The 12149-nt window shown below is 53.5% G+C and overlaps 1 protein-coding gene across 8 annotated transcripts in view; it reads right to left on the bottom strand.

Annotated features, from left to right (window-relative positions):
- Nucleotides 1–3031: 3031 nt before the first annotated feature.
- The window catches only part of CLCN3 (chloride voltage-gated channel 3), a 68911-nt gene continuing 59793 nt past the window's right edge, over nucleotides 3032–12149 (bottom strand). For 6 of the 8 annotated variants that reach the window (XM_072952701.1, XM_072952698.1, XM_072952699.1 and 3 more), the window contains 3 exons: nucleotides 11111–11327; nucleotides 7313–7388; nucleotides 3032–5750 (listed from right to left, as the gene is read on the bottom strand). In XM_072952701.1, coding sequence (XP_072808802.1) covers nucleotides 5592–5750; nucleotides 7313–7388; nucleotides 11111–11327 — 452 coding nt within the window. In that variant the 3' untranslated portion in view covers nucleotides 3032–5591. The remainder of the gene's footprint in view (nucleotides 5751–7312; nucleotides 7389–11110; nucleotides 11328–12149) is intronic. The other 2 variants (XM_072952703.1, XM_072952704.1) reach the window with 1 other exon arrangement.

Here is a 12149-nt window from a genome sequence, read left to right as displayed (position 1 = left end):
TGTGCTGACCGGGAATGGGGGGGGGGGATCAGGTTTTCAGAGCGGCCACATTCCAGGTACATGCCAGTCTCCCCGCAGGTCCTGGACCTGTCTGGGCTAGGAGCTGGTTTATGGTCACATGTTTGGCCTTAAATAATCTAACCTTTTAAAGAAACTCTTGCACTTTCCCCTCGGATTTCAAGTTTCCAGGGTACTTGTCACACAAGGGCGGCGCTTGGAAATGGTTACACACAGACCTTAAGTACCGGTCAGTTTCCGTTTCCTCCACTGAAGCGGTCCACCCAGCCTGGAACTCGAGATGCCTGTGACTTGGCTATTTGTTGGTCCAACAGCCTCAAATGTAACTCTCTTAAAATATGCCTGTGGTCAGTAACAGGGATTTGAACAGGATTTCTTAACAAGGAACAAGTGGAAGAGGGGAAAAGTTCAGCTTTTCATCCACTCCTTACACAAACCTGAGTCCAAATCTTTGGACAGCTGGGAACATGAGAGCCAGGAGACAATCTGGACACTGGCGCCGAGAACGTGGCCATTACCAGCTGGGTCCGCTAGGTGTGAGGAGAGCTTCCCAAGGCCAAGAGCGAAATAAAGCCCCTTCCCGGCTCCAGGCCCAGCCAGGGGTCAGGGAGCTGGTGACGCGCTTCAGGAGGGGCTGACCAGGACGGCACTGGTGCTCCCAGGGTGAGCTCCCACCGCCAGCACCAGGCCTCCCTCCCTTCCCTTCTCCCTGTGCAGACCGCGTGGTCCTCTGGAACCTGGCTTATGTGGTATTTCTACCTACCGTCCAGTCACTTGTAACTTCCAAACGCCACCTCCCACCTCTGTTCTCTGAGGACGTGTTTCAAGTGCCTGGGCACTCTCGTGAACAAAGCACCTTGACCCAATAAGGATGGAACGAAATCATCGCTCAACTCAAATTCAGCTAAGCTCACACCTGGAGCTTAAAAACAGCTTTTTCTATACAGCCTCTCAAACACCCACGTAGAGTGGCACACCCAAGGAAGAATGACAGCTATAAATGTCTCCTGCATCAGTGCAAACCGCTCCTGTCATGGTGCCTGCAGGTCTGTGTCTGTGCAGGCCACCCTCCCAGTCACCCCGAGCCCTGCAGTCTGCTCTGAGGGCCGCTGCCCCGCACCTTCCTCCACCCTCAGCTTCTCCCCCAAGGAAGCAGAAGCCGGCAAGCTGCCTGCTCTCCGCCACGCTTGGCCTCCTCACCCCGTGAACCCCTCCTGCTACTCAAGGACCCCTCTTCTCTCAGAATCAGTTTCCCCCTCGAATATTCCTACTGTTAAAACAAAAAAATTCAAATGAGTAGACGCTGGAGACCTTACTGGCTTTATTCAGTGAATTGGGCAGCACCTCATCCTGCAAGAGGAAGGAGCTGGGAGGGGCCGCACAAAACGGATGGATGCCCTGCACAGGCAGGGGACGGGGAGGGGCTGTCGGACGGAGGCAACTGCCCGCGGTGGGCAGGGGGCTGTGGCTGCTACCTCACTGGGCTGACCGGCCACCAGGCGGGGTCCTGGTTTGGGGGTTGACACAAGGGACTCCATGTTTGGCCTGTTAAGTCGTTAACACCATCAACAGAAGCTGTAAGAAAGATTCTGCATCTTGGAACAGTCTCTGTCACACACTCCTTTTCTGAAAACTAACAGCTGTCTCTAGCCCTTCCAGTCTCCCGCAAGCCATTGTAATCAGACCCCAGCCTGACCCCACTGAACCTGCTCCGGTCAGGTCATCAGGTATCTGCACAGTGGTCGATTTCCGGTCCTCACTGACCGGACCTATGGGTGACCGTGACCCCTAGGCCCAGGGGACCACCCCTCCTTAATGGGACCCCAGATCTGAACACATGTCAGGGCCACCCTGTCCGCCCAGCCCCGTGGTGACCTTGTCCTGCCCCGGGGCCACACCACCCACACTTTCTTCTCAGGCTGGACCTCTCTCCCAAACCCGCATCTCGGATGGACCATTACCCACCTGGAAGCCCACCCAAGTCTACCAGCTGCTCCAAACTGGACGTCCAGAGCCCAGCTCCTCTGCACACAGCCCAGACCTACTTCCCTGAAGTCCTCCACAAACCAGGCGGCCCCTAGTGCTGCAGCCGAGAGCCTCGGAGACATGACTCTCACCACCCAGCGCCACCCTCGGCCAATCCAACCCCACAGCCGCGCCCTCTGCCCAGTCAGGCGGCACCTCCACCGTGTCCAACCCGACCACCCAGAGCCTCAAAACTGGTGACCCCCCCACCGCCTACACCCAGAGCAGCCTGGTGGTTACCGGAGCTCAGATCACATAGCTTTTCTGCCTCACTAGCTTCCCATTTTATTCAGGAAAAGAGCCAAATTCCCATCCCAACTCAGTCCTGCCCTTACGCCTCTCCCCCACCAGCCGCAGGGACCACACGTTTCTCCAACCTGTGGGCGATCTGACCCCAGGACGCCTGCAGGTCTGACTTCCTCCTCGGGGAAGATGCCGCCCACAAACAGCTGTGTGGGTGCTTCATGCCTTCATGTTTCTGCTCAAATGTCACCTTGTCCCTCCCTGAGGCCATCCTCCCCACCACCTGGGTTTCCCCATCAGCCTGGGAACCCCTAATCATGCACACGGTTGTTTAAACACACGTTCTCACCAGGGGCCTGTCTCCCTCCCGGGGCGTCAGTGGGGGACACACTCAGTGCTTGGTCCACACCGAGAAGACAGCAGCTCATCCCGAGGGAAGCTGGGCCCTGGGGCACTGCCCCACGCTCTCCACAATTCCACCACCACCACCACCACCACCACCTGCGTCAGGCAGGTCTATGTGCAAACCTCCGAGGTAATTCTTAGAAACACCATGCAAACACTTACATGTTGTCTGTGTTTCTGACAGCAAACCGCAGCACGATGGTCCTGCCTGCCCGCCGTTAACCTGCGTCTGCCCCGGCCGCCCCATGTTTGTGGAGGACGGAGCCGGCTGGAGCGGGCGGGGCCCAGGGCGGCAGCGGACATGGGTTGTTACCCATGTAATCAAAGGCCAAACCACACATTGTCGTACAGAGTTTAATAGGTTTTCTGATGGACTCACCACAGTAACCATTATTACCGTGATGACAGGCAGCTCTACTACACTAGTGTAAATAAAAACAGAAAACACAGCTCCAGGCAACATCACAGATGAACAAACTATGCATTCTCCATGAACCAAACTGAAAACAGTGTTAGGAAGGAGAGGTGCCGACACCCTCACCCACTCTCAGGACGCCTTCTCTGAAGGGTGGGCAGACGAGGCGCTCCGCCCGGCCGCTGGGGAGCCGCCCTGGGCCAGGCACGCACATCATGGTCTGCAGTGAAAGGCAGACACACCTCAGTGCAGGACAAGAGGTGAAACAGAGCGACCCGGAGACGCCCCTGAGCTTTGCAGATGGGCCCCTCCCGGGTCTCAGCAGGAAGACAAGGGACAGAAAGACCCAGAAGGAGATCAGCCCGACTCTCCACCCCGAGAGGGCAGCGTCTGAAGCAGCAGGAGTGACCAGAGGAGGACCTGGAATCGGAAAGCACACGTGGAGACGACCCCGCGGGCGGGACGTCACTGGGCCGCCGGCCGCACTCCGGCCGCACCTCTCGTGCAGAGGAGACAGGGCCAGCGCCCAGCAAGGACTTCTCTCTGGATGGCCACGAAGAAAACGGGCAGTCGGCCAAAGGGGAGCAACGGGGACAGAATACTAATCGTAGGCAGCGAGCAAACTAAGAATGCTTCACAAAATCCCTAAAATTTTACTCGACTTTCAGCTGTCTTTCTAATATGGCTTCATGATCTGATAAATCTCCAAGACCGTAAAGATCCTCTGTGATCTCACAGATCTTACAGATACACTATTATTATTATTAAGAACGAGGAAGTGAAGAATCACCTCCAAATGTAAAAACAGCTCATTGCCAGTTGTGTTTCAGAAAATGTCTGCAAAAATCCATTTTGCTACCAAAAATGCATAATCCAGAATTTTTAGGCCAGTCCTTCAAGCCTTTGTCCAACAGTGAATTAAGACCATGATGAAGATAGGTATTTCCAAAACCAAAAATTCCAAACACATCCCAGTATATTTTCAGTTCATCCTGAAAAAAAGTACACTGTGGATTGAAAGCATCCCTGGATACACAGCGTGACCTACCCAAGGATTCAAAGGCTCCGCTCAGACCAACGTTTTCACTGCTACCTCTGCAGTGCTACTGTTTTCACTTGATTTTTTTTTAAAGGTTGACACTATTTAACTTTTGGTTTTCATCTGCAAAATGATTTGTAATGATTCAGCTTCTCCCAGTTAATGAGTCAAAATGGACAGGTCAGAAGACCACCCAGGGGATGGCAGTGAAAGATCAGAACAAGGTTTCTGTGCACATCTGATCACAGAGAAATCATCCAACCACGTCCGAAACCCCTGTTCCCACCGTAAACTTTTGTTCCTATCTCAGTATTTGTAAGTCTGAATTAGTTTATAAAAATCACATTAAAAAGGTAAAATTATTTAAGTGTGATACTAACTGATCTGTAGTTTATAAATTTTAATCCATAAAAATATAAATAAGAATGGTAAATTTTTAAGAAAGAAATATACATTTAGTGCAAGTTATGAAGTACATTTTCCTCTTCAGTGTCAGCAGTAAAATACCTTGAGGCAAGGAAAAAAAAAAAGACTGATCTCATTTCAAGAGAAAGAAAATTCCAGTGTTTAACACATGCAATTCCTACCAGGTACAGCTACACAGAACTCCTCCTCCTCATCGCCGTCAAAGCAGCAGCATCCCGCGTCCCAACGCTCCGCAGCACGCGTGGTCACGGGAGCCTCAGACAGAGACCCGCGTGAGGCCAGGCCGCATCACCCATCCAGCCAGAGGGGGAAGAGTAAGCGGACTCCGCTTATCCTCACAAGCCCGGCTAAACCGCTGCTGACTGAACCCCACGCAGCACATGAGCGAGAGATTCCGTGTCTCCATCAACAGACTGCCCCTGTCCCGTCAGCCTGCCGCGGTGCGTGTGATGACGCTCCAAGCATCGCGCTGTGTAGACCACGCGGGTGATGGCACAAGAAACACGCCCTTCCTGTGATGAAACCTCAGTCAGGTCACAGTACATCTCAATATGAGAAAGGACTGCTTCAAAGGGTGTACACCAAGTTAGAGAGGCTTTGTTACAGCTGGGGGGGGCGGGGAGAAAAGCTCCTCTGGAATGTAGAAAGGAAATGCTCTAACCCTACACGTCATGAGTTAAACTCAACAGTTTTGATAAAAAAAAGAGCAATTCGCTGCAGTCTTAGAGATGGCTCAGTTCAAAGTAATCCCCCCAGAATCGGGGACCAAGGGCGCAGGTTGGGATGCAGGAGGGCAGGCCGGGCACTGGGCCTGTCCGTCCGCGGAGCCTGGGCCGCAAGCATCCGGCTCAGAAAGGAGAGACGTGCTGCTCTCCGGGGACGGGGTGAGGCCTCGCCCGCTTCCCTCTCCTCTCCCTCCCCAAAGAGCTCCTCCGTTCCACCGCGGTATTTGTGAACCACACGGCAAAGGCCCGGCTTTGTATTCCTTCTTCAGGGGGAAAGCGAGGCGGCCATGCCCGGTCAGAGCGCTGTGCTGTCCAGCAGACGGGCCTCCTCCTCCGCCCCCTCGCGCTGCTCCTGCGCGGCGCTCAGTTGAACATGATGGAAGCGGGATCTTGGTTTGCCGTCTGGGCCATATGACGGAGGATATCTTTTTTTGTTATGATACCAAGGAGGCGCCTGAAAAGGACAAAAAGAAAGCTGTTAAAATAAAAAGGAAAAGGAAAGAGAAGCTACGTCCAGAGCTACATCCTTTCTGTTGACAGGAACAGAGCAAAGCAAGCAGCCTGATTCTCTATTTTCAAGAAGCATTTTCTCGGTCAGAGAATGAAATTACCCAGCAGCCATTCTGAGGGAGCAAGTACTGCCGCCACACCCAGGACAGCGGCCTGCCCTGAGCAGAGGACCGCGCCCTGCCGCGCAGAGCTCTTCTGATTAACGGTGCCAACGGGAAGGGACAAACAAGGGAAGATGCATGAGTACGAGAGGACACCGATCCCAGTCGAGAAGGAAACTTCATTCCCACCACCACTGAAGTCTGCCGTCTTAAAAGCCAAAAGTAACTGAAAAAAGGTAACTTAAAGACGGCCCAGTTCTAAGCAGAGTCTTCATGAAAGCACGTTCAGCTGAGATAGAGCGCAGATTAAATCGTCAACATAGAGTTTCAATTCCAAATTTCAGAGCCCTGAGAATAACTCTACAAGACAATCCAAGTTTCTCGTCCAGTCATCAACGTCTTCCTTTTCTTGATTTTGGTTCAGACACAGTGCTTTTATGAAAGTCTTGGCTGTTAATGCTGACATTAAAAAACAGGTGAGAAAAATCAAGCAGCAGCCTGCAGTGATGATTACAGATGAAGCAGAAAGCAGAATGAATGAGGAGCTACTTATTCTGGTTAGTGGTTTTTCAGAAAGGAACCATGAAACGCTGTGTAGTGTCAGCATACAACAGGGCTCTGGGGCAGCTGGGACTGGTGTCATGGAGGTATGACCTCCGTGGGGCAGGATAACCGCGGGTGTTAACTGCTGCGGCCAGCAACCGGTAATTCACAATTATCTCTAGTCATGAATCCACCAGGACAGAAAGCCAGTGACGACAAATGCACGGGGCCCTCGACGCGGCCAAAAGCCTTCCGGAGACAGCGCACAGAGTGCACAGAGCCCAGGCGTTCCCTGACGACAGGGCAACACGTAGCACTGGCTCCAGGGGTGCAGGGTAGGCGGACGTCACGGTCAGACACGGACGGACACGTCCACTCTGCTCCCGTGCCGCCAGAGCCCGCCCCGCTGGCAGTGACCCCGACCCTGCTAAGCTGGAGACAAACCACGTGTGAGCTGAGACCCCCCCACCACCACCCCGAGACGGGAGACAGACACGGGCGGGATGTTCTGAGCAGACGGGGCGTCCGCGAGGCAGACACCTGCTGTCTAACTGTAAGGATGTCCAAAAGCAGACTCCTCCACCTCCCACACTGTCTCCAGCCCTTAAATCCAACTAACGGTCCAGCCACGCCCACCGCGGCCACTCCCAGGCCACGGCCGCCCAGACTTAGCTACCCAGCAGCCCAGCCCGGGGGCCTCACGGGCCAGAGGCAGCGGACAGGTAGGGGGACAGTCACAGTTTCAACCTCCTGCCCTGGCTCTGTCTAACGGATCGTCTGCTCAGCGGTGTGTGTGGAGGGAGGTGACAGTCCCAGGTTGTGCCCCGGCCCTGGGCTGAGGGGCAGGCTGACAAGGAATCACCAGGGGCTCGGTGCGCCGCGCCAGCTCCTCCAGGTGCTCTACCATGTTCTTCTTTGTGATGATCCCCAAGACAGTCCTGAAACAGACCACGTGATGCAGATAACTGCGCGAGAACTCAAGCCACATGCGCCTCCAACCACACCCACAAAGGAGAGAGAAGATTAACACACGCGCCAACTGTAGGAATGCTTTAGCGAGCTTTAGAAATGCTGTGAAGTCCCAGGTCCCACTGCGCAAATTCTCCTGACTTGCAAAAGTGGCTTGATACTCTTTTTTAAATACTGGTGGGTGGTTTGCCTTTTTAAAATAAAAATCAAAATGATGAAAGTTACAATGAAGGTGCCCACAGAACAATTACAGAAGAACAGTGTCAGTGCACAGCTCAAAGAGCCTGACATGCAGCTTCGTCCTCAGTGTCCTCTCCTTAGAAGAAGGCGTCTCTCCAACATCCCCCGCATCCCTCGCGGCGCTGCCCCCATCGACCTCCGCGGGGAAAGGTGGCAGGAGGCTTAACCTTCTCCTGTTCCGCCACCGCCTCCCGCCTATCAAGAGACTTACGGGACAGCTTGGACTTAACTATTACTTGGAGTTAAACAATGTGCACAAAGTAAATGAAGAGGACCAACAGCGCTGCTACCTCCCCTTAAGGACCTGCCCCGGGCTGCTGCTTAAATTAGCTGTTTATGATGGGGGCATAGTGACTTTCACTCTACACTTTATGTCTCAGTTAACCTATCACAACATCAAGCAGGACAACAGACACTCTCACGAGGACACTCGAAAATAACTCAACTGCTTCTGACTGTTAAAACTAAATCCTGGTCACTGGTCACTGGTTTCATAACAGGGAGTGAATCCAACTACAATATATGACAACGCAGTGAACGTCAAACACCCTGAAAAGCTTTCGTCTAAACTCCGCAGCCCACGTGGCATGCCCTTCAGGGCGAGGGGCCAGCTCTGGGACCTGGTGCCGTCATCTCCTCCCATGCTGCCCCCATGTCCCCTCCCGGAACGTCGCGGGGCTTCACTGAGTCACAGCGACGTCACTTATAAGCTATAAGCCGTCACTCAGGGTGACACCTGAGGGCGGGCGGGATGCAGGGAGGGGAGGGCACAGGAAAGGCAGAGCAGGCTCTGTGCTAAAGTTTTCTCGTCATAAAACCGCATCCTGACCCTCAAGAACAAAGACAAACGGACAGTCCTCTCAGCACGGGAAAGTCTCCTCCAGAAAGGCCCGGGAAACGCACCACACAAAACAGCCCTCACTCAGGAGCTGCTCTTCCCTGGCTCGGGGAAAGCAAACAAGCACAAACCATTAAGCCACCTGCATTTGCAGCTGGAATCAGGTAACGTGAACATCTTGACAATGAAGTAAAAAAATCCCAGTTTAAATCTCACTCATTCTTTTCTACCCAACTACATACAGTGCTTAATCCCAGTTAATATATTAATGAGCTCCGCCAAACTGTAAGGTACACACTGAGGAAAGTCATGGATTTATTATTAAGGATAAAATGGCAAATTTATAGATTCATAAAGTAAGCTTTGTACTTAAAAAGAAACAGCCCTAAAAAGAAGGAAATACATCTATTCCTCTCTAGTTTCTGGAGGAGTGAGATCTGAGAATAAAGGCAGATTCAGCGCAGCTTTATTTATTTCCGAAGTGCAAGGAAAGATCAGTGCAAAACGTGCCCCTGAGAAAACTAATTTCCTGTCTCGCTGGGGGCGGGCGGTGCTGGAGGAGGACCGGGCGCGGCCCGGCACCTTCCCAAAGTGCGCTCCAGGGGCACCGGCCCCGGAGCTCTTCTGCCCCCTCCCTCCCCCACACGGGTGCATGTCACCCAAGCCTGGAAAATTCTATTCGCTCTGAATTCGCCTCATCTGGGAAGTTCCACAGCAAAGGAACCTCGACTGTATCTGATCCAACACTTTCCAAACTTGAATGGTCACAAGAACCCTGAGATGTGGTGAGATTCTGCTAATTAGAACACAAAACGTGAGGGCTGGTTAAAGTTTACAGAACCCCTGTCCCATTTTCTCCTTCCATCTCAGGGTCTGGACTCCTCGAGTCTCCTTCCCCCAAATACAGTTATTTCCCACCTCTAAGGACCCAGCATGAACTATAAAATGCAGACAATTATCCAGAACTGTAGACTCTCCACCGAAGTGCAGAAGATATGATCTCTCTTCTTTCTATTTTCCTTGAAGGACCGAAATAAGGAAAATATAACCAAGGCAAATAAACACAATTGATTAGCTACCCCGCCCTAATTAGCTACCCCTCCCGCACGCCTTTCTCCTTTCTAATCTCCCTGCTGCTGAAAACCCGGAAATCAGGCAGCAGAGTGAACGAGGGTGGCGAACCCACAGCCTTGTGACCACACCGTGACAGAGCGTGACATTCACACTGCTACCACGTGAGAGGCCAAGCCACACAGGGCACCAAGAGCAACACAAAGCAGGTCAAAGTTCAGAGCTTCTCAGCTTAGCTTCAGACCAAGCCGTTTATGAAGAGGACCCAGACACCAGGAAAGCTTCGTGACGAGGTCCTCACTCCACTTGGCACGTACTTAGGTTTTAAACGGTGAAGTCTGGCACCGTTACATTTTAAATTAAACAACGTCAAACGAAAGACGACAGTTATTTTACCACATGCGTCTCCTCTCCCATCAGCACCTGTGTATCTGACAAACCCACCCCCTGCCCTTAATCCTAGGCGTTCTCCCTGCACTCATAGCATTTTGTTGTACCCAGTGTCACCTTCACCAGTCAGCAGACCGGAAACCTCCACGTGGACCCGGCCCCCCAGCGCTGTCTGCACTCTTAACCGAAGATGGCTAACACACTGTCCAGGAAAACAGCAGGAGTCTGGGAGAGCACAAAGAAGGGAGGCGGGCCCCAGCAGTCACCCACCACACACATCTACCGGCTGCGAGAGACTAGGCTTTGAGGCTGAAAGATGCCTGAGGCCCTGGGCCGGGACTCACTGAGCGCGTGACCGGGACAGCCCTCCAGCTTCGACACCACCCTGTGAGGCAGGGACTCCGGCCCCACCTCTGCAGAGGGACCATGAAGGTCACCGAGAAACACGAAGGTGTTCTATCAGCAAACCTCGTCCTCTCCCTTCAGAGGGTCACGTGTCCTTCACCCACACGCTCTGTATATGTATTTAACTGCTGGCTGAATCCTCTTAAGTGTGCCATGTTCCCGCACTACACGGGTGCAGGTCTAACCATCCAGTCTGCACACTCCCCAGCTTGTCCCGCAGTACTCCAGCCAGGAGGAGCACAGCACAGAGGTGGTGTGGGCGCAGGGGACATCTGCAGGGACACAGTGTGCCACTGTGCAGTCCCTTCCATACCCGCCACAACTCGCCCCATTCCTACCCAGGAAAAACCAATGTATACGTCTTCAACATGTAAGTGTTTACTGTCAGCAGTTTACTTAAAGGGTCTGTGGATGGAGACTGCGGAAGAGAGGAAATGAAGCATCTGCAAAAGGCTGCTATCGAATTTACAAACTTCATTTAACCACGTCTTATCTCCCTCATTGCATGATAAGTGAAACAGTAAACAGACAAGTATTAAGGTCACCACTGGACTAGAAATCAATGTTCCAAACACGAAACCCTGTCTGGGCCACCGCACGGCGAGGGGCCCCGGGACAGAGCAGCCCTGTCTGGCAAAGATCTGGCAGTTGGACGTCCCTCCCGGCCCCCTGTGAGGGTGGCTCCCAGGGCTGAGCGAGCTCTCCCCCAGGGCCCGCGAGGCCCCCCACCAAGAGCCGGGCGCTCACCCGCTGTGGGTGACCAGGCACTGCCGCAGCCCCAGCTTGCGGAAGATGTCCACCACGATCTCCATGGGCGTGTGGTCCGTGACCGTGAACGGGCTCATGTCCAGGATGCTGCGGAGCTTCAGGGGCCGAGGGCTCTCTGCCGGGAGCGACGGCGTGTGCTGTGCGAAACACACGCGGGAGCTGCCCACGATGCCCTCCTGCTTCTTCCTGGCACTTTCTGAGAGACAGAGAAGACAGAGATCACCTCACAGGTCTCGTGTTGTCTGGTCGTGTTCAGGGCCACCCGCTTATTCAGAGATTTAAAAAATAAATGAATGCGTCCCAGGACCGTTGGCCCTTCATTTCTTCCTATCTTCCCAACTAACCAAGGAAACACACCAACTGAAAAGCCATTTACCAATTTCTAGTATTCGACAGAATTAGAAATCTACCAGTAACAAATCACCATCAGGTAAATAAACTGTCTTTGGTATAGTTATACATGGGACCATTTTCTCTGCCACTGTCCAGCTCTGGGGGACAAGGACGCACACGTGGAACACGGACATAGCACCTGTGAAACCGCGAGAGCACGGCTGATGACAGAAGCCTGCCCTGCGGGGAGCCGCCCCGACCCACCAGCTGCGGGTCTGTGCTGCCCCTGCGGTCAGCTGCCCCCTCTCTCTCCCCCTGCCCAGCTCCATCGTCGAGTCCAGCGAGTCACGGGTGGGTCGGGGCTGTTGGGGTGCTCCCTGTGCAGCTTTCTGCGCTCCTGCCTGCTGCGCCCTCCCTCGCCTGCCCCCCGAAAGCAGGAGGATAAGGGGCGGGGGCACGGCGAGGGTGGAGGAAGCAGAGACCCCTACAAGGAACGTGCAACAGGCAGCTTGCTTCTACCCTGAGTCAGCACGAACGTCACACTCTGGGCAGACAGGGCGCTTGTCATACGAACATACTTCCAACATGAACTTTGCCACAGAAACATTTAAGCCAAAATAACGAGCGTCAGTCCTAACTCGGCAGACGACGTGGCTCAAACACACACTTGTCACTCCCCGACCTC

This window comes from Vicugna pacos, chromosome 31 (assembly GCF_048564905.1).
Source record: "Vicugna pacos chromosome 31, VicPac4, whole genome shotgun sequence".
NCBI classification, from domain to species: Eukaryota; Metazoa; Chordata; class Mammalia; order Artiodactyla; family Camelidae; genus Vicugna; species Vicugna pacos.
The sequence above is the reverse complement of the archived record's forward strand: the minus strand, read 5'-3'. Positions and strand labels throughout refer to the sequence as shown.